At 47.7% G+C, this 25530-nt stretch overlaps 9 protein-coding genes across 9 annotated transcripts; 5 read left to right on the forward strand and 4 right to left on the reverse strand.

Moving 5' to 3' along the window:
• Nucleotides 1-1149: 1149 nt before the first annotated feature.
• On the forward strand, nt 1150-3182 carry LTR84_004287 (uncharacterized protein; the record flags this gene model as incomplete). The annotated part of the gene is made up of 7 exons (XM_064847864.1): nt 1150-1344; nt 1431-1792; nt 1844-1903; nt 1953-2348; nt 2406-2646; nt 2710-2942; nt 3050-3182. The coding sequence occupies 7 exons, from the start codon at nt 1150-1152 to the stop codon at nt 3180-3182; spliced, it is 1620 nt and encodes a 539-aa protein (XP_064704403.1).
• A 1254-nt stretch (nt 3183-4436) lies between these two features.
• On the forward strand, nt 4437-6951 carry LTR84_004288 (uncharacterized protein; the record flags this gene model as incomplete). The annotated part of the gene is made up of 2 exons (XM_064847865.1): nt 4437-5419; nt 5505-6951. The coding sequence occupies 2 exons, from the start codon at nt 4437-4439 to the stop codon at nt 6949-6951; spliced, it is 2430 nt and encodes an 809-aa protein (XP_064704404.1).
• A 535-nt stretch (nt 6952-7486) lies between these two features.
• Nucleotides 7487-8986, reverse strand: LTR84_004289 (uncharacterized protein; the record flags this gene model as incomplete). Its single annotated transcript, XM_064847866.1, has 1 exon — nt 7487-8986. The coding sequence occupies one exon, from the start codon at nt 8984-8986 to the stop codon at nt 7487-7489; it is 1500 nt and encodes a 499-aa protein (XP_064704405.1).
• An 869-nt stretch (nt 8987-9855) lies between these two features.
• On the forward strand, nt 9856-11315 carry LTR84_004290 (uncharacterized protein; the record flags this gene model as incomplete). The annotated part of the gene is made up of 3 exons (XM_064847867.1): nt 9856-9951; nt 10016-10190; nt 10258-11315. 3 exons carry the CDS (start codon nt 9856-9858, stop codon nt 11313-11315), a joined length of 1329 nt encoding a protein of 442 aa, XP_064704406.1.
• Nucleotides 11316-12090: 775 nt separating this feature from the next.
• Nucleotides 12091-13431, reverse strand: LTR84_004291 (uncharacterized protein; the record flags this gene model as incomplete). The annotated part of the gene is made up of 1 exon (XM_064847868.1): nt 12091-13431. The coding sequence occupies one exon, from the start codon at nt 13429-13431 to the stop codon at nt 12091-12093; it is 1341 nt and encodes a 446-aa protein (XP_064704407.1).
• A 2734-nt stretch (nt 13432-16165) lies between these two features.
• On the forward strand, nt 16166-18288 carry LTR84_004292 (uncharacterized protein; the record flags this gene model as incomplete). Its single annotated transcript, XM_064847869.1, has 2 exons — nt 16166-17731; nt 17785-18288. 2 exons carry the CDS (start codon nt 16166-16168, stop codon nt 18286-18288), a joined length of 2070 nt encoding a protein of 689 aa, XP_064704408.1.
• Nucleotides 18289-18701: 413 nt separating this feature from the next.
• LTR84_004293 (uncharacterized protein) lies at nt 18702-19409 on the reverse strand (the record flags this gene model as incomplete). The annotated part of the gene is made up of 1 exon (XM_064847870.1): nt 18702-19409. One exon carries the CDS (start codon nt 19407-19409, stop codon nt 18702-18704), a length of 708 nt encoding a protein of 235 aa, XP_064704409.1.
• Nucleotides 19410-19863: 454 nt separating this feature from the next.
• Nucleotides 19864-22016, reverse strand: LTR84_004294 (uncharacterized protein; the record flags this gene model as incomplete). The annotated part of the gene is made up of 4 exons (XM_064847871.1): nt 19864-20495; nt 20550-20786; nt 20843-21812; nt 21885-22016. The coding sequence occupies 4 exons, from the start codon at nt 22014-22016 to the stop codon at nt 19864-19866; spliced, it is 1971 nt and encodes a 656-aa protein (XP_064704410.1).
• A 1079-nt stretch (nt 22017-23095) lies between these two features.
• Nucleotides 23096-24523, forward strand: LTR84_004295 (uncharacterized protein; the record flags this gene model as incomplete). Its single annotated transcript, XM_064847872.1, has 3 exons — nt 23096-23135; nt 23183-23471; nt 23521-24523. 3 exons carry the CDS (start codon nt 23096-23098, stop codon nt 24521-24523), a joined length of 1332 nt encoding a protein of 443 aa, XP_064704411.1.
• Nucleotides 24524-25530: the final 1007 nt, after the last annotated feature.

A 25530-nucleotide genomic window follows, 5' to 3' on the forward strand; every position in this document is an offset into this window, starting at 1 on the left:
CGCAGCATTGCCTTAAGATAGATCATAAAAAGCTGACGCAGCTCTGCCAAAATCGATATCGTCAAAATCTGGCGCAAGATGAAGGTCTTCATTAACCCTGGACAGGGACGAAGAAAGAATATTGTTTTACTGGTGATGTAAATATGCCAGAACAGGAGAGTGGACCTTGAGGCTTCGCAGGATTCGCTAGATCATTCTTGCCCCCCCCGTAGCTGAATTAAACCGTCCTCTCCACTGAACGCATGTGAAAGAAGCTGCTCCCAGTTTTCTTCTGCGGCCATTACATATTGCAGCCGTACGTAGTACTCACTATGCTTGCGTCGAGACTCGCTCCATTCACGAAACGGGATCAGTTCTGATCAGCTCACTTCCAAAGTCTTCGAACAAGTACAGACCAGGTGGAATTTGAGCTGCGAGGCTTTCAATACTCATGAAGTCATACCAGTTCACGGAATTGAGGCATTATCGAGAAGCTTAAGCATGCACTTTTCTGCTGCTTCAGTAAGACGATAATCGTCAAATGAACGAAATCGATCTCCTGATTACTAAAGTGCCATCTGGGTCCGTCGCCACCCAGGTCGCATCCATTGAAGCCGGAGCTCATCCCGAAGCTAAACAACCGGTCACCGGACATGCAGATGCACCCTGCCTATTGGAGTCAAGCTCCTTTCCACCGCATGTCGCTTCGCCACGTTTCCTAGATTTTTCCGGCGACCAGATTCACAGACCATATGGCTTCTTCGTTACCAAGGAAATATGAATTTCCGAACAAAGTATATGCAGACATCCTTTGCAAGGGTAGACATTGCCCCATGCTATTTTGCTGCTCCAGACCCCACATCAACAGATTTGGAATTCGAATTCAGATTGGCCCCCTTTCTCCTTCAGAATTCTGGAGATAAAATCTGGGGTTCCAGCCGCAGTCATGCCAACGAAAAGCGAAGAAGCAAGTCGGGCTCCATTCCCATCTGGGGTATTGCTCCCTGAGAACGAAGTCTGGAGACGAGATTTGCGATCTAATAGCTTCGTAGACAGCATTCTGGGATGTTAAAGAGATGCCGTCCGCACTCTCTGACACTTGAGCTATATCGTTGCCCATCGTCTCCCTTCTTATTGCACTTTGAAATAATTACTCTCCGCCTTCTCAACATGCCATCCAAATCCGAGCCCGATAACATTGAGCACGGATCGTCTGTTACTATTGAGGACACTGACCTCAAGAAAAAAAATATCCGAGACTATGACGTTGCGTTGAGTTTCGCTGTGGATAGCAACAGTACTGATTGGACCGAGGCTGAGGAAAGGAAGATATTGTGGAAAATTGACGCTGTGATCTTGACCCTGGTAAGCTTCAGCAATTGCAAAGTCTCCCAGGATGTTGAACAAAGTTATGCAACTTGCGTTCTAATGCAATTGTCTACGTTTCATAGCTTTTTGTGGGCGCCGTTGTCTCATACGCAGATACCCAAGCATACGGATTCGCCGCTCTGTTCGGCCTGGTCAAAGACTTCAAGTTATTTGTGATCAAGATCATTGGAGGGAAAGCTATTGTCGACACAACTAAATACCAGCTTTCTGCGGGCATGAACGCATTAGGTGCAGCGGCTGTGAGAAACTTCTGGACAACCGTACAAGAAAAATGTACTCAGTCTATACAGGGTCAATATCCATTACTACTCCTTGCCCAACACCTCCCAGCCGGTAGATTTTATGGTGTCATCATCACTTACATGGGATTGGCTGCTATTCTGGTTATTGTATGCCAGGATTTCGCTGGCATTGCAACTCTTCGGTACGCCTAAGATATTAAGGTTCACAGGGTTTAATGCTTATATGAAGTCAGATTCTTTACCGGCTTTGCTGTGGTGTCACAGCCGCTGTCTGTCATCATAACCTCCATGTGGTATGTTCCTCTTCTATATAAAGACCCCTGCCGTTGATGAAACTCGCAGGTGGCAGAACAAAGAACAACCCCTGCGCGTCGGAATCTTCATCTCGGGAACCGCAATTGGATCTTTAGCAGGACAAGGGATTGACCTCGGCGCAGTGCATCTCTCCGGTGCATATGCTACGAGTCCCTGGAAATGGATATATGTTATCCTAGGTTCTGTTACCATTGGATTCGGCATCTTCACGGCGCTTGTCTTCCCTGCCAATCCTATGAATGCGTGGTTTCTCACTGCCAGAGAGAAGGAAATTGCTGTGCGACGACTTGCCCAGAACAATACGGGGATCCAAACTCACAAGTTCAAATGGAAGCAAGTCAAGGAAGCTTTCATGGATCCTCAGTTGTACATCTTTGGGGTTTATAGTTTTACATTTGCGTTTGTCAACAACGCCATCGGCTCGTGAGTTTGTCCTAGTGGAACTCCTCCAAGCCTCTGCAGCTGACACTCTTTCTATAGATTCGGAGGGTTTTTAGTCTCGTCCTTCGGCTATTCAAACACGAGAGCCCTTGTTCTTTCAATGCCTGCAAGCGCTGTCGCCATTATTTCGATGGTATCATCTGGAATGTTTGGCACGTTTTTTCCACGCCGACGCATTCTGATTGCTATTCTTTATCTTCTCCCTGCCATGGCAGGAAACATTATCATGTGGAAGAGCGACAGGTCAAGCAAGGGGGCTCTTCTGGCTGGATTATACATCGTAAGCTCTTTCCATTGCCCTCAAACTTGTGGCACTCTAACACTGATGTTCTGCTGTTGATAGTCTACTACTCTCTACGGTGCTCTTGTGCAGGAATTTGCTCTCCTTTCCTCCAATGTAGGAGGGCACACTAAGAAAACAGTCATCAATGCCACAATATTCGCTCTCGCAAATCTCGGTGGCTTTTCTGGACCGTGGGCGTACAAAGGAGACGAAGCCTCGCGAGGTTATCCTACAGGTCAGATTACAACTATGAGCCTTTTCTGTGCGAGTGTGGGATGTTTCGTACTGCTTTGGTGAGTTCAACGCCCCTGTAATTGATAAGGATGGAACCCTGATGCCGGAATGCCCGGTGCTTTGACCCGCAAAAATCACCACACAACTAACATTCTGTCTAACACAGGATTTACTATATACATTGCAACAAGAGGAAAGCTCTGCTCAGGGAACAACACCCTGAATTGACAACAGATCCGAATGTCGCCTTTGCGGACTTGACAGATCAGACGAATCCGGTGTTTCAATACGTTTGTTGAATAGCGTTGAGTCGTCTGGCTGGGCACTTGTGGTAGAAATGGTAAGATACGGTGAAAATGATTACGATGGCTATGCACTGGTGCACGGTGACGCGCAGATGAGTGTTGAACAATGGACGAGAGATGGGGAAAATTGCATAAGAATATCGGATTGACCAATTCCTCTTTCAGAAACGGTTAAGCGTTGGAAAAGCGGAATATGCCAGTCAGTCTGCATAGCCTTGCAACGCCTTGTGGTGAGGTCTAGTTGCGCTACTAGCACACGTCCTCTCACTTATCCACCGAGGATTGAGAGGAACCTGGATTAATGCATGAAGGGCTGTGTATATACTTTCAGTGCTATGTACGCTAATGATAACTTGGATCTCATAAAGTCGTCAATGAGTGTGTTTTGTGCGGTGGATCTCTCTCTTTCCTCTCAACCACGTCTTTCCATTTTGTTTATCTACGTGGTAGGGTGTAGTTCCTATCTCAAAAGCCATTATAACACTGGCATACAGCGACTAGCTCCGAGGGCTGAGTGTTTCGCTACTTTTAACTCTTTTCAGAGGCCTCAAAAACATTCCCACCTATTAAGCTTTTCCAGAGATCCTGGATATCCCAATAAAAGATCCACTACACAGGTTTCAAAAATGGTTCCGAACATCTCAGAGTGCCTAAAACTCCCTCGAAGCTTTTCTCCTTAAGAGACGCTCTCATCTACCTTACCTACCTAAACATATTGGCCAAGCCTCAAACAACAGCATTTACCTCGGCTGCTCGGCCTGGTCTGCGCATCTCCGGCCACCGGGCGTGCGGCAACTTCGCTCTTAGTCTATGCTCCCACACGCGCGCTCCATTGACTTCTCTGCTGACCGTGCGTGCTTACGTGTGCTGAACTCGAAGCATTTCGATTCTTGGTTGACAAGCATCCAAAGAGACAAGCCTCAATGTACTTCCGCTATCCACGCACAAGCGCATTCACGGAACCATTGTTCCCCGGTTTTATGATTGCGGCTTCTTCATGCGTCCGCCTTCGAACCAGGGAGAAGCGTGTGGGATACTTCTTTAGAAGCGCGATGGGAAGACTGCGGTCAGATCGACTGGCATCGGTCGCGAGGAAAAGTGATTCTACTGATATCAAACTGGGAGACATAAAAATACCTCTTTCAAACTCCGTTGCATTAATCAGTGACCACTATCCCTCCTCACCTCTCCTATAACCTCCAGCGACGAAACACATACGACAATTGACCCCTTAAGCCGCGACAGAAGATGGCAGACCTAAAGATACCGCTGGCTCGCCGTTCATCTACGATAGGTACTTTCGTTAGCGCTCAAAATGGCACGGTCACGGTGCCCAATCCTTACGACTGGCTCGAAGACACCACCAGTGCCGAGACTGTTTCCTTCATCGAGGCTCAGAATGCCGCCTTTGCATCGTATCTTGACGATGAAACACTTGGGCCCGCGAAGCAGCGCCTGGCGAGCAGTATGGCGGCTATGGGGAAGTTGACCATCTTTCCAGGTGTGCCGCAGAGTCTCGGAGACGAGAATGGGGAGTATATCATCAGAACGATGGGCCGCGGACGGGAGTTTGGCGTCTCATATCGGGTCGGCAAAGCGGCTCTCCTGGGAAAGTCCACTGCTACTAATGCTCAGACCGATCAAAACGGAATTCAAAGCCCAAAAATCTTCTACGATGAAGCCACATACAGCTCCATTTTGACTGCTTCGTCTCTCAGTCCGAGTGGTAGTTTCTGGGCCTTCACAACCAGCGACTCTGGGTCGGACTGGGGTATTATTCGTGTTAAGGATACTCACAATGGGAAGATCCTACCTGATGAAGTCCGCGGTACCAAATTTGCCAGCAAAAATTGCAGCACCATCCCCTGGCTCAGAGACAGGGGCTTCTTTTACACCTACTACCCTAATGGCAGGCCACATAGAAATCGTGATGTGGTGAAAGCAGTGCCACCTCAGCTCCGTTTCCATATCCTTGGGACAGAGCAGGCGGTGGATGAGGTCGTGTATGAAGATGTAAATCATCCTGGGTATTCGATCAAGGCGAGTATGTCGATGGACGCAAGAACGGTGTTTCTCGAAGTGTACGATCAAGGTAGAGGATGCCAGATCTGGTATGCCAGCATTGATATCGACGGATTAAATAAGAGTGTTGGTGCTGCTCCAAATGAGAATAAAAAGCTCGGTCTGAAATTTCATGGACTCGTGTCGGATCGCTTTGATACTGAGCTGGAGTAAGTATTCCCTATCGAGTCGATACAAGCACCTATTCCTTTTGCCCCTGCTTTTTTCCGCTTCCCTAGCTGACACGAGTGGTAGATACATTGGCTCTTCTCCTGATGATTCAAGCGTGCACTTTTTCTGGACCACAGAGTCGAATGGTAAGGTTGTCGCATACAGCCCTCACGACAAAGACAAGGGTATGCCTCTCCGCGAAATCATAGGCCCTCGAGAGCACGAGACTTTGAAGTTCGCACGCCTCTTATCTGATGGAGACATACTGACCGTGCGCTCTGTCGATGTTCGAGACCAAATCCAGATCTTCTCGTCACGGACAGGTGCGAGTCTCACGACTGTGTCAGGTGATAAACTACCTATGTGGACGATCTTGGACGTGTCCTTTGATCCCTCAACGCACACTCTATTCTTACTTGAGTCAGCGTTCACGCATCCGCCCCAACTGTGGTACACTCGAGTTTCTCCTTCCGTTGCAGCTACTGTAGGCGATAGAGAAGGACGTGTAGCAACCGCTGTCGGTGACTTCAAGCTCTTGTCCCTCTTCCTCGAAGACAAATCATTCAACCAACACTCCTCCGTCAAAGCAGCAACGGCAACGATATCACCGCCACAATCCCTCTCAACGACTCAAATGTTCTACCACTCGACCGACTTAACCACTATCCCCATGTTTCTCACATCTTTGTCACCCAGGACTTCTAATCCCTCACCCACGCCATACTTAGGCCCTGTGTTGCTATACATCTACGGCGCCTTCGGATTAACAGTAATACCCCACTTCCGGTCTGATTTCATCACATTCCTGCGCGTGTTCCGGGGCTCCACGCTTGCGGTTGCAAACATCCGTGGTGGTGGCGAATACGGAACGGAGTGGCACCACGCGGCGCAGAAGCTGAGGCGGCAGCGTCTTTTCGACGATGTTATATGCGCGGCGGAACAGCTCCATCGGAACGCCAACTCCAGGTCAGGAACGGCAGTAAGGAGAAAAGTCATCCTCATGGGCGAAAGCATGGGCGGCCTCAACGCCGCGAGCGTCATGACGCAGCGCCCAGATCTATTCGACGCCGTGCTTCTAAACGCCGGCGTTCTGGACGTGCTGAATCGAAAGCGCATGGCAGGTACAGACCGCGGGGTGCAGGAGATCGGGGACGTCAATGAAGGCGTGGAGAGCGATTTCATCCGCTCATGGACGCCACTTGAACGTATTCTTTCCTTACCAAAAGATGAGGCTAAAGGCGAGGTCGAGAAGATAGTTTACCCTCCAGTCCTCCTGACCGCGGGTGATGAAGACGACTTGGTCAAGCCATCACACAGCCTGAAGATGGCGGCAGCGTTGCAATATCATCAGCATCGGGACCGCGCTGCTGATCGAGGTACACCAGCAGCAACACATGTTAGAATTATCAAGAACCTCGGCCACGGGGGCAACATCTCGGCCAAGCAAAAGGCCGTCGTAAGCGTCGAGCGGTGGCTGTGGGTGAAGAAAACTTTGGGGTTGGAGGTGGATGTAGATTCCAACCGGGATTAATGTGGCTGTAGGACAAGACCGAGATGCTATGGATGTAAATGATTGATTAACCAGGGGTTCTGCATTCAAGAGCCAGAATAGTTTTACCAAAGAATCTCCGTGTTGGTACACTTTACTAACGTCTAAGGATTTGAAAATCATTGGGTGGTCTGTTCATGCATGGATCCATTGTCTCTAAATCCCACAGTGCAGCTTACGGCCTTTGGTCCCCATTCTACTACTCAGCATCACATCTTCTGCGCTCGTGAGGTATACTCGATGCCCCCGTTCCAACCCCGTCAAATATTCATTCTCTTTGGAATATTTGTTCCAGTTTTCGATCCCCTCGAGATAAGAGCAACTCTGAATTACAGCCGCTTGAGATGCAAGGACGATCTGCTCACCCACACAGTAGAGGAATTTGTTACATGGTAGTACGTGAGGTGCCGTGGTATAAGGACCTTTCCTGGCTGCCAGGCGCGACGATCTGAACGCGATATATCTGTTGCAGTCCAAGACCAAAAAGTGGCAATATGAATAATTATCTGCCTGCGTGCTAGATCTTTAGAGATTCGGTATGAGTCTCACCCCGACCGCAGAACACATATGTTATATCCACCCTAGGAGGATTTGGAAGGTTTTCGACATGTATCCAAGATAAAGTCTCGATTCTCTGGCCCAGAGCGATTTGTTCAGCCTGCTGAGACCCACTCTCCTCAATGTCGATGACTCGCTCAACAACCCTGGCTACGCAGATGCTGTCCCAAACAGCTTCCCGTATAGGATGCCGTCGTAAAGTCCCCAGAGCCTGGCGACGGACCACAGGATGCCGACATTTGACTGCGATTAAGTAAAGCATAGGAACAATTCCAATTTCGGGGGTAAAAGTTGGTTTTAATGACCCAGGGTGTCGCTCGTGCGCAGTCGCTATTCCGTCTGCCAAAGAAGCGCATTGCTGAAAATCAGTCAGAAAGCTGTCATACTCCATTTCCTTGCCAGGCCCAAAGCTACTGAGGTGAATCCATGCGACACCATACTTCAGGCGCAGTAACGAAATGAGCCGGCCAGTGTCAGTATCATTTTCGTGGGAGGTATCTCTTGGCACCATGTTTTGAAAACGATTCAACCATACCTCAAGTTGCCTGAGAACGATAGGCCTAGATATGAACAGCGATGCTGACATCTCGCTGGTACCATTAAACTGCTGACCCGTGTTGTGTAGTCTCAAGACTTCGTTGACGAGGATCTGGAGGCAGTCGGCGGCTTGATCAAGGGTTTGAAATACATCATCAGAGGGTGAAGACTGAGACATGATGGTGTCATGGGTATCAGTGGGGATCCAATCAACTAAGAACGTTACGGCCTGAAGGTCGAGACGGCGAATTTGCCGCGTGACTTGGTTGATAACAGTGCTGACACTCGAATGTGTGGCATCATAGTCTGGATCCTCCTTGTCAAGGATACTGTTGTTCATCTTACATGATATGTCCACGCCTCCACGTAGGTGCTTAATTGCTTGGACGTAATTACCTGCCAGATGATCGAAGCAGGTCAAAAGATAACAGACCAAAAGGGTGATAGCCGTTCTCTCCGGGTTGTCACCGGTATCATGGTCTAGGAGAAGTTCGATGGCTCGATTATAATGAACTAAGGGTAAATGGCCCGGTGGGTAGTCGCCGAATGATTGTGGAGGATGCAAGCTGCTGGGAGAACCACGATCCGTGAAATCTCTGTGAAGTAGAGCCAGAGCCAGAGCGGCATGGCGCACTGATGGCACTGTCTGGGAGAAGAACATCATCATATTCCGCCACGATTGAGAGGGTTGATAGTGGTTCAGATTCTCGATTGAAACAAATTCGAAAAAGGTTATTGCGTCTGCCTCCTTTGACCCTATCGATGGTAAGATCATCAACGGGTCAAGATTGTGCCCAGTGAGACCATGGTGGTTTAGACCCCATCGCTCTTGCCTCCATATGTTGATCGTGGTAGGGGGCGGACAATGGCTGTGGTTCTCTGCTACCTGGGGGTTCTCGTTGTGGTCACGACCTTTTTCCATCTCGCTATTGAGGTTGAGCGACACATCTCCATAACCGTCACAAATGCGACCTGTGGTATGGCACTTCAAGCATGAAGGGCGAGAAAGATCACATTTGATTCTCCTTATCCTGGATTGATAACAAGGATTGACGGTCAGTCTTAACAGCCCAGGGTTTCATCATGAAGGGAGCGGGACAATACACCAGATTTGGACTCACTTGCAGGTTTTGCAACCTAATCTTGACTTTGAAGCGAAACTGCGAGGCTTTTTCCTCCAAGCTTGAGTGGCTGGCTCAGTATCCTTGTTATTGATTTGGGACATCACTCTGAGGAGAGTGGCTCAAGAGATTAAATGAGGGGCTAGTCGATCGGCACCGATGTTATATCACAAGCACCTAGGTAGTCAAACGCGTGAACCGACTGGCAGAAGGCAAAGGCTTCGTCCCTCCGGTGAACAAGCTTGCCAGTGCAGAAACCAAGCGTCCAAGTTGCTTGATGCGTTCTCAGGCTTGTGAAGAGGCCAATCTCTACATGTTTTGGAAAGAGTGCTTTGGCAAGAGAGGATGAACAGTACAAAAAAGGATGCCTGCAGTGGCTCAGAGTTCCACTACTAGTGGCATCCCCTTGGGGGCTAGCTGATTAGTGCGAATAGCTATTGGTTAGTTCGTACAGGTGGGGCTCTAAGCCTGCTTTGGCAGGAACTAATCTGCACATGGATGGGATATGCCTGCCCGAAGACGTCACCGACTAGAATAGTAATTTGAGCCTCCTCACATTCGACAGGTACAAATAGTTCCTAGACGTCGTAATTATACTGAGTGCGATGCGCGTAAGTTTATATAAGAGAAAGCATTAAGAATCCTACGAAAACATCATCCCGCGACAACTATGAAACCATACAGCATACTGCCCATCCTCCTCGTAAGCGTGGCTTGTCAAGCAGACAGTGCCAATACTTCGACTACCGCGATCGGCTTTGATGCTGTAAGTCTCAGAGTCCATTGGTATATCTTCTGCAAGGCTTTCCTGATTTTAACTTCCCGTCCAGATTGAACCCTCGGCTAATCTCAACTGGACAACATGTTTCGATGACTTTACATGCTCCCGATTGGAAGTCCCCTTGGATTATTCGAATAAGAGTGTTGGAAACACATCGATCGCCTTCATAAAGCTCGCCGGGAAAAATGCCACAGCCGATTCCCCAAGTATTGTATTCATTCCTGGTAAGATCTTCACGACCTCCATACAGTCCTTCCTGGAGCTGTTATAATTGGACTGACATTTAATCAGGTGGTCCAGGAGGCTCTGGTATCCAGCTTCTCCTGGAGTCCCGGGATCTTGTAGGTACCATCCTTGGAGAACAGTACAATTTTGTTTCGTTCGACCCAAGAGGTATAAACAATAGCGGTCCAATCCTTGATTGTTTCTCGGGCAACGCAGAAGCAAGACTTGCCTTCAACCAGCTGCACAGCACAGGGATTACCAACGTATCGTCAACATCACTCGAGGAGCAGTATTATTCGAGCTCTATTTACGGTGATTGGTGCAACAATGCAGTGAAGAATGAAACACCCTATGGATATTATGTGACTACACCGGCAGTCGCCCGTGATCTGCTCACTTTCGTTGAAGCGGAAGCCGAAGCGACCAGCCAGGCACTATCAGATGCAAAATTGTGGAGTTACGGCGTCAGTTATGGCACGGTGATTGGCACAACTTTCGCCTCTATGTTTCCTGAGCGAGTTGGAAGAATGATACTGGATGGTGTTTTGGATGCTGAGCAATACTATGACAACAACTGGAGGGATAACGTCAATCAAATGGACGCGACCATACAAAGTTTCGCGAGCTTCTGCCACGCCGCGGGCCCTACAAACTGTTCTTTCTGGGGACCAACAGCAGATAATATCACGACCAGGATTGACAGCATTATCGACCGGCTTCAAACTCATCCGGTTGCCTTGAGCGGACTTCAAAATCCAGGTTTGCCAAACGTGGTCACCTATTCAGACTTGAAGGCCCTTTTCGTCAACACTATTTACAATCCATTACAATCATTCCCATTGACAGCGGAAATCCTCCACGAAGTCGAGCATGGAAATGTGTCTGCTCTTGTCGGAGCTTTTGACGGCTTGGCTATCACGGACGATGCCCGCCTTATTGTTCAATGCACCGACTCTTCACAAAGGAACAAGCTCAGAACCATTGAGGACTTCAGGAGCTATGTTCAATATACGACTTCTCAGAGCCATTATATCGGTGATATCTATCCAATATTTCTGGAAACTATCTTGTGTCGATCATTCCGAACCAACTTGCCTGAGAGCATGGTAATTCAAGGTCAGTAACCCCAGTTGCTCTATTCATTCAGTCGCTACTCATCCTCTAGGAGCTTTAACTTCACCCAAGATTCACTATATGTGCATTTGGACAAAGAAGCTAACTGCCCCCGTTTCTTTGCAGAGCCCATAACCGGCACAGGCAAAAACATGTCCTTCCCAATCCTGTTCACGAGCAACACTATCGACCCAATAACTCCATTAAAGTCGTATGTATCCACCAATCTATTACGCAAAATGGCACCTACCATGTCGCTAACATATGTGATCTTTTTGTAGGGCGCGCAAGATGCATTCACAATTTCCTGGGTCGAAACTTCTTTTGCAAGAAGGCGTTGGTGTAAGTTTTTGCTGAATCTCAAACCAATCAACATTTCGCAAGGAATCAAAGCTGACCAGTGATCAATTTCGCTTAACCGCAGCACACAGTTATCAACCAGCAAGGGTCAATCTGCTACTTTGGATATATTCAGGCATACCTTCAGGGAATAGTTCCGCCAGCCAACACTACATGCCCGCAACAGTATATACCTTTCATAGATTCTCCTTTATAAGTATTACCAATGAGCCGGGGATGGCGCAGGCGAGTCCTGGGAAAGACTGATATAATATATCCCGACCACAGAATCCGTTCCGAGCATCTGTGCGCTGCATTTCGGGGTGCCTAGGTAAGCTGGCCGGCACCATGACGGAAGTTTTCCGCCGGATGTTCTCAGACATTCAGGCTCGCCACTAGAATTTCTCGGGAGTTCGTTCTAGCTGGATTCAAGAAAGTAATCCTAATCTATCTAAGCTCTACATGTCCAAGCAAATGATCCATTTCCGCCGCCGTCGGAATCTCCGCGATTAGCAAGTACAGGATATCTGATTTCATCATGTCTTTGGCGGCCCCAATCAACCCGGAGCTTGAACCATTTCGACTTTCAACCATACTTTTCACCCCTGATACGACGCGACCTTCAGAGGAGGGCGCAGACTGCCTCCCAGTAAGTTGTACTAGCCGCATTTTGACATCATCGGAGTTGCGAAACTTTCCTCCTGTCAGTAATGCAAGAGGATGGCCCGAGTTGACAGGATGGTTCGGATCCGAGAACCTGCTTGCGAACTTTGCTGGGTCTGTTGCTCCAGGAACAGCCAGAGTTGACTCTTGCCCATACTTTCCCGCAAATGTTGCCTGTGCACGCCGATCTTTGTATTCTGACACAAACTTGCGAGTATCCTTCCACGACGAGGAATTTCGTTCCTGTGAAGATTTAAGTCCAGTCGTATTGCCATCCGTTTCTTGTGATGATACTGGATCATGGCGCGTGGTCTTTTCCACATAGATCAGCTGGGCCGCTTGTGGAATCTCTAGCTGACCGTGCGACACTCCATCAGACTGGCGGAAGTTCTCCTTGGGTGAGGTTTGCGGACAAGTAGACAGCGCAGGCCACACTCCTGGAATAATGTGTTTGGCACTGACGGGCCCGTGATTAGAGTCCAAATCCAGGAAGATATTTTCCTGTCTATCAGGCTTAAAAGTCATGATCATACAGTGCAAGTTCTTGGGATGGAAAAATTCCTGGTTGACCTTGTCGAGGTAGTTGTTTGTTCGAATTCGACTTTGCACCTCAATGGCAGCATTTGAAGCTGCCGTTACTGCCAACGAAACAGCTATAGCGATTGCTGATGGTGCAAAGCCAGCACCGATAGCCGCCAAATTGATAACTTGGAAGACAGGTGACGCTTGTGAGGACTTGTGGAACTCTTCCAAAAAGTCGAGAAAGCTCTGCTCATTGATGCATTTGTAATGCCAGAGGTCAGGTGCATATGCCCGGGCGAAACCTCGACTTTTGGTATTTGGGCGACGTTGAGGTATAATCACTGGTCGTGGAAGAGGCTTGATTTCAGTAGGACGATCTGTATACTCTGGCGGAGGCTCTCGTTCGATCGGCTGCGTACCAGGACGCACACTGCACCCTTGGTCATTTGGAATCTCGTTGTCGATGCTTTCTAGCTCTTTGTGATGGACAACCTTTTTCGACTGCCTCTGGGCATGGATTTCTGTGGCCAGCCCGATCAGACCACTTACACCTCTTGTCACTCGAGACAGTGGTCCGGTACTTCTCTCCCCTATCGAAACCATGGCCAACCGTTGGTTTTATGGAAAGTGGATGTACATGAGTAGATTTTGAATTGTTTTCCAGGACGCACGTTATATCAAGCCAAAAGTTATCATTTAAACTACGCACTCGTATCAGCACCTCTCAATCGCAGTCTGAAATGGCTGGAGCCTGCTCTTCAAGCTCTAGGAGCAAATTGTAGGAGCCCATGCGTCGTCCTGAGGATCTTTAACTTCGAGGACAAAGTTGTTTTAACCATACAGAGAGTCAACGGATGGCTACTGAGGTAAGCTGAACCAATACCACCACGCCGTCGAATGTAATGGAGACTCTAGTTGCGAAAATTGCCAGAAGCGGTATGCAAGTCACACGCTACTTAAGTGCCTCGTTAGTGCTTATCTGAAATTAAAACACCCTAAAGAAGCTTGAGTCCAGTATTACTACGAGGCTAAAAGTTCCCTAACTTGTCAGGTCTGTGGTGGATAATCGTTCCCCCGCTATTTAAAGCCTGAGAGTGTCACTATTGTGGTAATGGATTGTGGAGTCATGCTCAATGAAACCTATTCAGATATCGCATCTCGGAATAATTTCCCTACTTGGCTTAGGGGGGAGGGTAGCTTTTACTGACGCGCAAGACGGTACATCTCCTGCAAACGTAAGTACATTTGTAAACCTCGTAGCTTTGTTTTTGAGGAAACCGATGACCCCGTTATCCAATTGACATCAAATCCTTGGATTGTCCTCAGAGACTATGTTACAGGCGAGAGAGATAAAGTAGCCATGTCATAGAGTCACGTCAACTTGACAGGACTCGCACACCCCCAATCTGACCGTGGGCATAAAGGAGCTTTATGGCATATCTGAAATAGCTGCATCCATCAAGGCTTGATTGTGCTTGATCTATGCCAATGGTTATGATGAGAAGAATGTACCGAAGTAGGGATATGAGTCAGGTTGGTTCTTCAAGGCCGCCTTGAATTTGCTTTGGGCTACCTTTCTGCCAATCATAGCCAGGGGAAAAGAGAGGGCTCAAAGTAGTCTTAAGGAATAACACTTCTTGCGGCGATCGCTCGAGCACAAGCCTTCGTCCTTCGAAGTATCATAGTCGTCAAGTGCTACTGCTTGCTACTCATGGTGGGCCTCTTAAAAATCAGCCTAGCTAATGCTTATGAATTTCTACAGTTCCGTAGCTATCGACATCTGTGTCCCCCGAAATATACTCGTCTCGCTTTCGTGATCGCCTACTCAATCCTACAGGACAATCTCTGGATGAGACTACCGAATTCGAAGCCGAGCAGCAATAATTTTGGCCTGCAGCCTGGCCAAAGCAGGAATGTCCTTGCTGCAAAGCAAGCTCAGTCTAACTTCGAATCGATCCTGTACTAGACCAAAGTCTCGACAGCAGCGAAGGTGTGGCTGATTATTCTGGAGGATGATCAACACGTTCGTGGTCAAGGTTTGGTCTCTGGCCTAACAGTTCGCGCATGAGCATCGAACTGAGGATTGACCGTTTATACAGGGGCGGGATTATGACAAGTCCCTTGAAGAGGGCCGATCTATTTGACAATAATTCAGCTTTTGGTGTCCCTCCTAGACCGTATCATAAACGAGTCCAATCTGGTGGCCGAAAGAGGATAATTGCACATCCTTGTGTCAACAATTTGTCATGTAGCAAATATTTGACTATACGCTCTTGGAACATCGGAAAACATAACTCAACATGTGAAAAAAGACTTCACTAGCTGTGATAGTAATATCCCTGTATTCCAAAATTGCGCAGAACTTCTCAAAGTATCTACCATTTTGGATATAAAAGGCAAAGTCGATTGCAAGTTGTTCTAAACCAGCCAATTGATTCATTCAACCGCTGAAAAGTACCACATAAAGACTCATGGTTCTCACATACGAGGCAAATCCACATGTCCGACATAGCGGCTGATGTGCCGATTGCACCGTGAGTGCTTGAGTCCACCAAGGATTATTCACATAGGAAGTATCTTGGTATGATGTATGAAGGTCCCGGCAAGGCTTGGTCCCAAGTGCTGAATCTTCCGATGACTGGTCAGTAGGCGAAAAGGGCGGAGAAGGAACATCGTCATACCAAGACCTGGTGTCGTCTAACGCTTGGCTGCTCCACTGCCCATATTTCAACCCACTGAAAAAACTGGCACTGTTATTCAACCAGTTCCTCGGCACTTCATAAGCATTACGGCTTACGTCGCACAGAGGGGGACAGCAAGCATGCATTCCGTCGTGGTAATGTGGGTGTATTTCTCAAGCATGAGTATGCTGCTTGCCATGTGTGCTCATCATAAAATTGAACACTATCCAAGAGGATATCGAAAATTGGAAACACCGAGTGCCAAAATTTTATGACTGGAGAGATATACCACGGAGAGCGTGCTTCCAATATCTGACAAAACCTTACGGCAAATGCTGTCGAGGTACCAATTCTTCGTTGACCAAACGCCCAAGAGGCAAGCCAAGGCGATCAGTGTCTGGGCTCAGCGAAATCCAAGGGAAAATTTCGATCTCGATGATGCAAGTCCCATTTGCCTGAAAGTAAGAAGAAGAGATACAATCTCAATATGATCACACGATTGAACGAAACTCCTGCCGTCTTCGCATCTATTATGGACACCTTTTCCTATCCTCTCGCTTGAACTTTGCTCTATATTTTGATTATATCTTCGAATCTTGTCACGAGCTGTTTGATTACCCGAGGCACACCGCAGCTACTTATTATCCATAGTCACCATGGATAGAATTCGGAAGGTTGTGAACGTTGTGGCACCACCACCAGCGAAGGGTGCCGATGGGCGTGATCAATGGCCATCGCGTACTGCTTTTATCCTGGCCTCCTTAAGTGGTGTTATTGGCATGGGAAACTTCCTACGATATCCATCCACGGTCTTCAACAATCACGGATTACAATGGTTTATCCCGTATCTTATGGCTCTTTGCTTGCTAGCAATTCCTGCCTTGGCCCTTGAACTCGCTGCTGGCAACGCCTATCGGGGCGGTACCGTGACAGCTTTCAACAAGATCAGTAGACGAATGAGAGGTATTGGTTTCGCCTTGAACTATGTCGGCCTTGTTGTTAGCATTTATTTCATCCCTATTATTGCTTGGGGGATGGTCTTCTTCCAGAAGTCGTTCACCAGTCCACTCCCCTGGGCTGGCGATACCGCAAACTATTTTATGTACGAGGTTGTTCAAGCCATTGATCCCGACACTTCTGGCACCTGGATCGACTATCCTGGCACTGCTCTTGACGGCCGCTTGGTTGGATGGAACGCCTTTCTCTTCTTTCTTGTGTGGCTCTGCATGTTCCGTGGTACTGGCTGGACGGGTCGAGTGGTCTACTTCACCATGGGCATGCCTCTCATCGTCATCATCATTCTCATCGGACGAGGTGCATCGCTACCAAATGCTGGCCGTGGAATCCGCATGTATTTTGCAACATGGAGAAGCGAGGTCCTTTCTGGGACCCGTATCTGGCAGGACGCGGTTGGGCAAGTCTTCTACTCGACTGGTGTCGGTTTCGGATTTTACACGGCTTATGCCTCCTATAACCACCAATTTGCAAACGCCGCTCAAGATGCCGTCCTTCTTGCATGTACCAACGCCTTCTTAGAAGCTACCCTCGCCTTTGCAGCATTTGGCATCGTTGGCTTCATGGGCTTGCAACCTGACCCAGACAATCCGATGGGGAGCTACAGTTTAGGCTTTATGACCTATCCTGAGGCTTTTGTCCAAATGCCCGGTTCCAACTTTTGGTCTGCTCTTTTCTTCCTGACGCTTGCTGTCGTCGGTGTTAGTTCTACCTTTGTCATGCTTGATGCCGTCATGACGTTGATAATGGACTCTGCATTCGCCAGGCGCTGGCGTTGGTCACGCCCTTGGGTCGCGACTGTTCTTGTCACCCTAGTTTTCCTTGTATCCCTGCCGAACTGCACACATTTCGGTTATTACTACCTGGATGGGATCGACCGTTGGATCAACAATGTGGGTCTGGTCTTCGTCGTATGGGCTGAATGCACCTGTGCCACTACCGTTTACCGCTTCGAGGATGTAGTCGACCAGGTCGGCTTGCGTTCCTTCGCAATATACAATGCGAGCTTTCTAGGTGCCGAGCTGCTAAGCCTTATCATTGGACATACGGTCAGCGTGCCGGTGGGTGCGGCTGTCGGCTTTGGTGTTTTTGCAATTGGGGCGGTACTTGCCGTCGTGGTTGCAAAGACCCCCACTGTACGCCCATCTGCTCGGCTTTTCAAGAAAGGTAGGTTGACATCCATCATCTACTATCTCGCTTTCTACTCGGTAAGTTTCCACGGTGACAATTCTGCTATGCATGAACTGAGAATAATTACTAGGGTAATCAATTGCGCCATGATCTCAATACTGTCATCGGTAGTGGCTCGAACTGGTCATTGCCCTTCCTCTGGGCTCCCCTGCTGCGATATGTCTCCGGTCCAATCCTCGCCGTCATCCTCAGTCTTGCATATCCCAGTTTCGAACAACTCAATAACGATCCTCTGCATGTCATGGGCTTCATAATCGGTCATTTCCTCTTGCTCTGGTGTGTTGCGGGATTTATAATGCCTCACTGGCTAGATATTTTCATAATAGAGGAGCGCCGTGACGATTGGAAGCAGCCCACAGCACCATGTATCCTTCGAGACACTACTGAGGGTGAAATAGCTCATAGTCTAGAAACTGGTTCGGCCTCCGACTCATTGGCAGATAAGACGCAGACTCCGATGGGGAAAACAATCAGACGGGATGATGTTGACGCGATGGGCGAAAGTATTCAGCGCGACAGCAACAGCTCACTGACAGTAGATGGGCAAGGAGAAAAGATTGGAAAGCAAATCTAATGAAACATGACGCGAAGTGAACAACGACTCTCGGTAGTGCTGATATTTGTACAGTGTATCGAATTGCCGATGCATGGTGGTTGTACTCAGATTTTTTTCGACGTGACAAGCACTGTCAAGATTGCCCGTCCAACCTCTGTTTTGCCTCTTGCAGAAGTTGTTTTGCATATTGGGTGACATCACAATAAAAACAAGTCTTAAAGGGTTTCATTAATGCCGTGGGGTTTACCATATAATGAGCGCCTGATAGTGACTCGATTGTTTTGCTTTATCTAGCTATCGCTGGGTCAAACTTGAATACACAGAGACAGGTAGGACCCTATCATCATTCTCAAAAGATAATGTTCGCATTTGCAACATTCCTGCACTCCCAGATATGATATACTGAAATTCCACCTTTTGAAATGCATAATTCAAACTGCGTGGACTTCACCGAGAGCCCATTCTGCAATGCCGCGAGCGTGTATTGTCGTTGTCTCAAAAGTTGGGACTTTCTGGTTTTCTTGGTCGAAAACAAGTCGCAGCTCCGTGCATCCCAAAATGACACAATCAATTTGATGATCTTGCAAGAGTTGCATATATGCTGCATGCCACTTTGCTTTGATGTCATCGGGAATCCTGTCCTTGCTCATTTCGTCGAATATCATACGGTCGGCGTCAGACCTGAAGTGCTGGTCTGGAACGTAAATCTCCAGTCCAAACCTTCGCAGCCGGTCAATATAAAACTCTTCCTCCATCACAGCTTGTGTTGCGAGCAGTCCAACCTTCTTGAAGCCACGATCGACAATCAATTGTGCTGTAAAATCCACGATATGTAGGACTGGTAATCTTGTTGATGCTTGTAAATCCTCAGCCGCTTTATGAGCGACATTGGCGCATAAGACCAGTGCTTGTGCTCTAGCTGCCTTCAAATCATGGCCACACCGGCAAAGCAGTTTACTCATGCCATTGTAATCTTTCGCATTCACTCTAGCTGCAAGATCTGAGTAGTCGATAGATCTGATCAGGAGATCAGCAGAATGTATGCCTCCAAGTCTTGAAGCTACATGCTGGTTGATCTCTCGGTAGTAGAGTGCAGTTGTCCTCCATGAAAAGCCGCCAATGAGACCCACTGTCTTCATCCTGCTTGGTACAGAAAGCTTGACCATAAATGAAGAATAGCGGTACAAGAGTCGGTTACCATGCGACTATGAGCATATCATGATTTGGTTGAATCTGATGGCGTCGATTAGCTCAAATATTGATTGGGGTATGTCGAAGATTCAGGTTCGCGTTACTCCAGTTCCCACGGTTATCCGCGGGATGTGAGACGCGGGGAACGTCATAAATCTAAGAGGTTTTTGGAGTTGGGTTGATCTGAGCACGGGTTTATTCATCAGGGTAACACACTGTCGACGATTGGCCTTTTCCATTCCCACTCCGATATAGGTTGATCACAGGCTCAAAAATCCAGCATTTGATTTTGGGAATTTGTCCTCCGCATTCAACTTGTATTTGCGCCATATCAAAACTTAAAGAAACAAAAGTCGTACTGTTTGGTAAATTTTAATCTCGACAATATTACATGACTCGTAATTAGCTCTGAACCTTCATAAACCTTGAGAAGAAAGAGTCCATCTGCTGGTAGTCATCCACAGCGCCAATCCAACTTACATACTGGTCAGGTCGAACAATGATAGCGCAACCCGTCTCCACATCAATCCCGTAGTTCTTGTAAGCTTCCCCATGGCCCTCATGGTATGACTCATCATCCACAAAGATCTTCCAGTAGTCCCAACCAACTTCGTCGTTGTACGGGTGGAAAATATCAGGAAAGTCGAAAATTGTACAGTCGGTTCTAGGACTCGAATGAATACTCAAGACCTCAATGACTGAATCTATCGGCTTTCCGACGGGTCTGAAGCGCGAGAGGAATGATGTAGGCGATGCGAGTTGCTTTCCAAGTTTGTTCACTCTAGCCAGCTGTGTCGATCTTTTGATATTGCCGGCAAATATCAATATTCTCCATCTTCCATCACTTTTCAGGCGTTCTTGAAGGTGCCATGGACGAGCATCGGATTGGTTGAGTACTTTGAAACTTGGCATGCGCATTCCAAGTACTACCTTGCTTGCAAATTGACCTTTGCTTGTCACTTCATTGTCAGCTTTATCACTCGGATGATCTTCGTCTGACACAGCAACAATCTGCGATCCCGAGTACTTGACACCTATGTCATCATCAATACAGGCGACGTTAGGAGGAAAAATTTCAGATCACCTACCAACCCCGCTGGTGAACATGTTACCATCCGCAAATGCTTTCTTGAATTCTGCGAGACTGATACCCTCAGTATCTAAGATATCTTTGGCTGGTTTTCCGGAAAATAGTCTAGAGAACTTATGATCAAAATCGATGAGGTCTCGGGCAACCTTTCTTCTCTCCGCTTCATAAGTCTGCAGAATTGATCTATCCGCTTCTCCTTTTACTACTTGGGCGATTTTCCACCCTAGGTTATACGCTGAAGTGGTGTTATCAAAAATGGTAGCTCCGGTATGAGTATGAATGAAAACTTACTGTCTTGCATGCTGACATTCATGCCTTGTCCGGCCTTGGGACTATGTGTATGCACGGCGTCACCAGCAAGGAAAATGCGATCATGCTTCGAGAAGCCCTTCCCAACACGCTGCCCTATCTGATAGACTGTCCACCAGTCGCAGTACTTGTACTCGATCTTGTAGGGAGCCAATACCTTTTGCGCTCCTTTCAGTATAGTAGCAGGTGAGATAGTGGACCTGTCGATTCGACCTCCAGTCGATACTTCTTTCAATTGGATATATAATCTGGTGAGTTTGTTCTCTCGAGGAATAATCATCATACTGCCTGATTCTTGGGAGTGAATAGCACATCTCGTGCGGATGTCTGGAAAGTCCGTGATGGGAATGATATCGAGCACCCCCCATACGTAATCTGTTGCTTCACCAACCAAGGCAAAGTCGTCACCAAGCTGTTTTCTGACCCAGGAATGGGCGCCGTCACAACCGATAAGATACTTCGCGTTCACAATCTCTGTTCGGTCCTCTTTAGCCTTAGATGTCTCCAAAATGCCTTCGGTGTCATCTTCGGTGATGTTGCTTCGGAAAAGACCATTCTCTACTCCTGATTGTGCAGGGGCAGGATCTTCAGCCAAATGTCGAAGACTGATACGGATTGGATATTCATTGTCGAGAGCGACCTTTGATTCATCGAGTTCAAGTGTCTCAGGAATGACCAGTCGCTCCACTCGAATCTTGCTGTGCTCCGCTATTGAGTCCAAGAAAAATCTTTCGATGCGACCTTGGTGCAAAACCGCCTGCTGGAATCTGCTAAGATTCTGGATTGTATCGATCAGTCTATCGGTCCTTTGTATCAATCCATTGTCATCTGGATTCCACAGGCACATCTCTAGCATATGGTTAGATTCTTGCCAAGCTCGGTAGGCGAACCCGAATGAGTCGAATATCTCCAGAGTTCGAGATTGTAAGCCATCAGCTTGTCCATTGAAGATCTAATCATGGTAGGTTAGCAACTTCTTTTGGAAAAGATCCGAATATCCGTGGCATAGGTAAGATATTCACACCTTTGTCCCTCGTTTGTCCACAATGCGAGTTTTAATCCCCGTCCGGCTCATCCAATTCGCCAACATCAACCCAGCAGGACCTGCCCCTACAATAAGGACATCCACACAGGACACTTCTACTGGGTTAGACATCCTTGGTCAAGGCAAAGCGATACCGTAGGAAATGGATCAGATGTGAATTCTTCCTTGCTCAGTCCTCCATGACTTGGGTCTCATCCATCAATGGCGAGCCTAGAGCTTTATTCGCAATATATGATGCTAGACTCACGACGGTCCACGGTATCGGATCGTTATCCACCAGGGAGTAGGTTCCTTGGACGCTTAGACAAGCGCATTCTGGAATCTGGCCCGGTATCCGGATGCTTGCAATCAGGGTCAGGAGCTCGGATGATCGAAATTTGAAGTTCCACATCGGAACCTGGACCAACCAGCAAAAACACAAAGCTTTGTGGCCAATCCCCACGGGGAAAGTGTGTAGCTAGTTAATCTTGGCTCTTATGCTACCAGGTTGGCAAAGCCTAAGCCCCTGAAAAAGCCAAATTTTCGGGATGTATTCCGAGCCAAGGTCTTGGATACTTGGATCATATCGGACAAGGGTATCAGATTACGTGCCACAGCGAATCAGACACGCGAAAAAGGTCTCAATAGAGCTTCAAGGTTGCTCAGTGACTACTTCCGATCCCGATGTGCATTGTTCCACGACTCGAGGTTTCCGGCCCCCGCAATGTGATTCTGGCTAACATGGAGTGACAAGTTTCTCCAGATTTGAGAAATCCTGGACCCCGGGAATGGGAGTGCAGCATCCGTCACGGTCTTCCATTTCAGCTCAGCTCAATCTGTGTGTATATATACATATATACATTCTAGTCAGGGCTATCTCACACCACACATCGACTATCGGCTCACCTCTACGTTCCACCTCGCTACAACGTAATGGATACCCCTCAACACTCTCACCTAAACCATGTTGACAGCGAGTCAAAAGCTGTCCCACATGAAGCTCATCACCTCGATCACCTGGAGACTACACATGAGATTGCAGAAAGAGGACATGCGGCTACTGATAAGTCAGACTACCTCTCTAATTTTGACCTCAATTGGACACTACTAACTACTCGGCAAGACTCGGTCGACCTGTTGTTGACTTCGATAAGGCAGCAGAAGCAAAACTCAGACTTAAAATTGACCTATACATTGTGCCAACCGCATTCATGCTGTATCTATTTTGCTTCATCGACCGTACCAACATTGGTAAGCTCATCGAAGTAACCATTAAACCTCAGCTGATGGACCTGAAGGCAACGCAAGGCTTGTAGGCTTTGAGAAAGATCTCGGTCTCAAAGGATACGACTACAATGCAGTCCTTTCATACTTCTACATCTCATATATCCTGTTCGAAATTCCTGCCAATATGCTGTGTAAATGGATGGGACCCGGCTGGTTTCTCCCAATCTGTACTATCGGTTTTGGCATCAGCTCACTCGCCTACGCGTACGTCAAGGACATCCATAGTGCTGCGGGAGTCAGGTTTCTCCTTGGGGCCTTTGAGGCTGGTCTTCTTCCAGGTCTGGCATACTATCTTTCAAGGTACGAAAGTCAGGACACTTACGTTTAGTATACTAACAATATTTTCCAGATGGTACAGGCGCAGTGAACTCGTGTTCCGACTATCACTCTACATCGTCGCGGCACCCCTTGCGGGAGCCTTTGGTGGGCTTTTGGCTTCCGGAATTTTAAAGATGACCAGTGTTGCTGGCCTGCGTACTTGGAGAATGATCTTTTTTATTGAAGGCATTGTCACTATCGGCGTTGGCATCATTGCGCTTTTCACCATGACAGATCGGCCAGGCAGCGCGCGTTGGTTGAGCGAAGAAGAGAAGGACCTTGCTATATCTCGACTTAAGTCGGAACGAGTCGGAGTTACTGAAGTTCTGGATAGGATTGATAAACCAAAACTCCTCCGTGGAATGTTCTGTCCGATAACCCTGGCGACATCTTGGATATTCCTGTTGATCAACATCACGGTTCAGGGGCTCTCAATCTTTGCTCCAACAATCATCCGAACAATCTATCCAAAACATACGGTCATCTCACAACAGCTTCATACTGTACCACTGTACATCGCTGGGGCTGTCTTGACTGTTGCGATATCATTTGCAAGTTGGAAATATGATCGCAGAACTCTCTTCATGCTTATCAGCGGCCCGCTGATTGTCATTGGATATGTCATGTTCCTAGCCACGAACAATCCTCAAGTTCGATTTGGAGCAACTTTCTTGATTGCAGGGGGGGCGTTTCCATTCGGGGCCCTTTGCAATGCTCATGTGTCAGCAAACGTGGTATCAGACACCGCTCGGTCGTCTGCTATTGCAACGAATGTGATGATGGGGAATCTTGGTGGACTCATCTCCACATGGTCTTTCTTGCCTAGGGATGCACCAAATTTCCCGATTGGTAATGGTCTCAACTTAGCCTCCTCAACGCTGGTGGTCATCACAGCTGCAGCAATGCTGGTTTGGATGAAATTTGACAACAAAAAGAGAGAAAATGTTGACGTTTCCTCGAAACTAGCAGGGCTCTCTCAGAAACAGATTCAGGATATGGATTGGCGTCATCCAGCTTTCAGATGGAAACTCTGAGGCATGATACAGTTTGTTTGCTATTGAGCGCGCAGTGTGCGGACAATTGAGAACTGCCCTGTTCTTCTTGTCTCTAGTGGAAGCCTCAAGATTGACTTAGTACGTACTGTCTCTTGATAGACAGAACACTATTGCGTGATACTCGAAAACTAGTTTAAGGAGTGACTTCACATGTCTACACATGCCTAATTTGGAGCTGCACTTCATCATTGCTGGATGACCGTTGGGAAATGCCATATCCTGGTAATTCATCTAATCGCAATCTCAGAGTCAGACTTGAGCTGAGGCGCAGTGCTTGATCGCTATGCTAAGGGCTAGAGCGAAATGTAGAAGTGTCGATAGTCAAAATAACCATGTAAGTTGGACATCGTAGAGTTTGCCTTCTGAAGATCACCAGTTATGCTATCTACCCCTTGAAAGGCTCGCCAAAAGATGCCTTATGAACTTTGTTAATGCCCAGCTTCAACTTCTGATTACCACAAATTGTGACAACTGCTTTCTGTTGAACACCCGAATTTATCGGCAGAGTAGGGTTTCCAATAGCATTGATCGTTAGAATGATATCAGGCACAATTCGTGGCAGTGTCCGACGTCTGATAATAGTGAATATGCCACAAAATGCGTCCCTGTTTTCCATGGCTCACCTAGCCGCCACTACATCCCCTTCAGTACATCCCCTTCATTATATCCAAGTTGCAGAAGGGTTAGGTTCCGATATTCCATCTCCGCCTTTGGTTCATAGTGGATTGGGCTAAAATAAGCACTCGAATCGAGCTCATATCATAAGGTAGTGTTCCGGAAGATTGGGACAGGCGGTTTCGCCAGGTTCCAAGCCGAACAAACACAACGGAATCCATACCGATTTATCACGGGTCGTATCTAGACACAAGACCGAGGTCATCTGGTGAACGGAGAAAACTTATCTCACTAGTGAAATGCCATCTCCACATTATCGGCTTGTGTTCCGAAAATGCAGATCATCCACACCCCGACATGCTCTAGCCAAA

This window comes from Exophiala bonariae (genome assembly GCF_035927105.1).
Source record: "Exophiala bonariae strain CCFEE 5792 chromosome Unknown scaffold_19, whole genome shotgun sequence".
Classification (NCBI taxonomy): domain Eukaryota; kingdom Fungi; phylum Ascomycota; class Eurotiomycetes; order Chaetothyriales; family Herpotrichiellaceae; genus Exophiala; species Exophiala bonariae.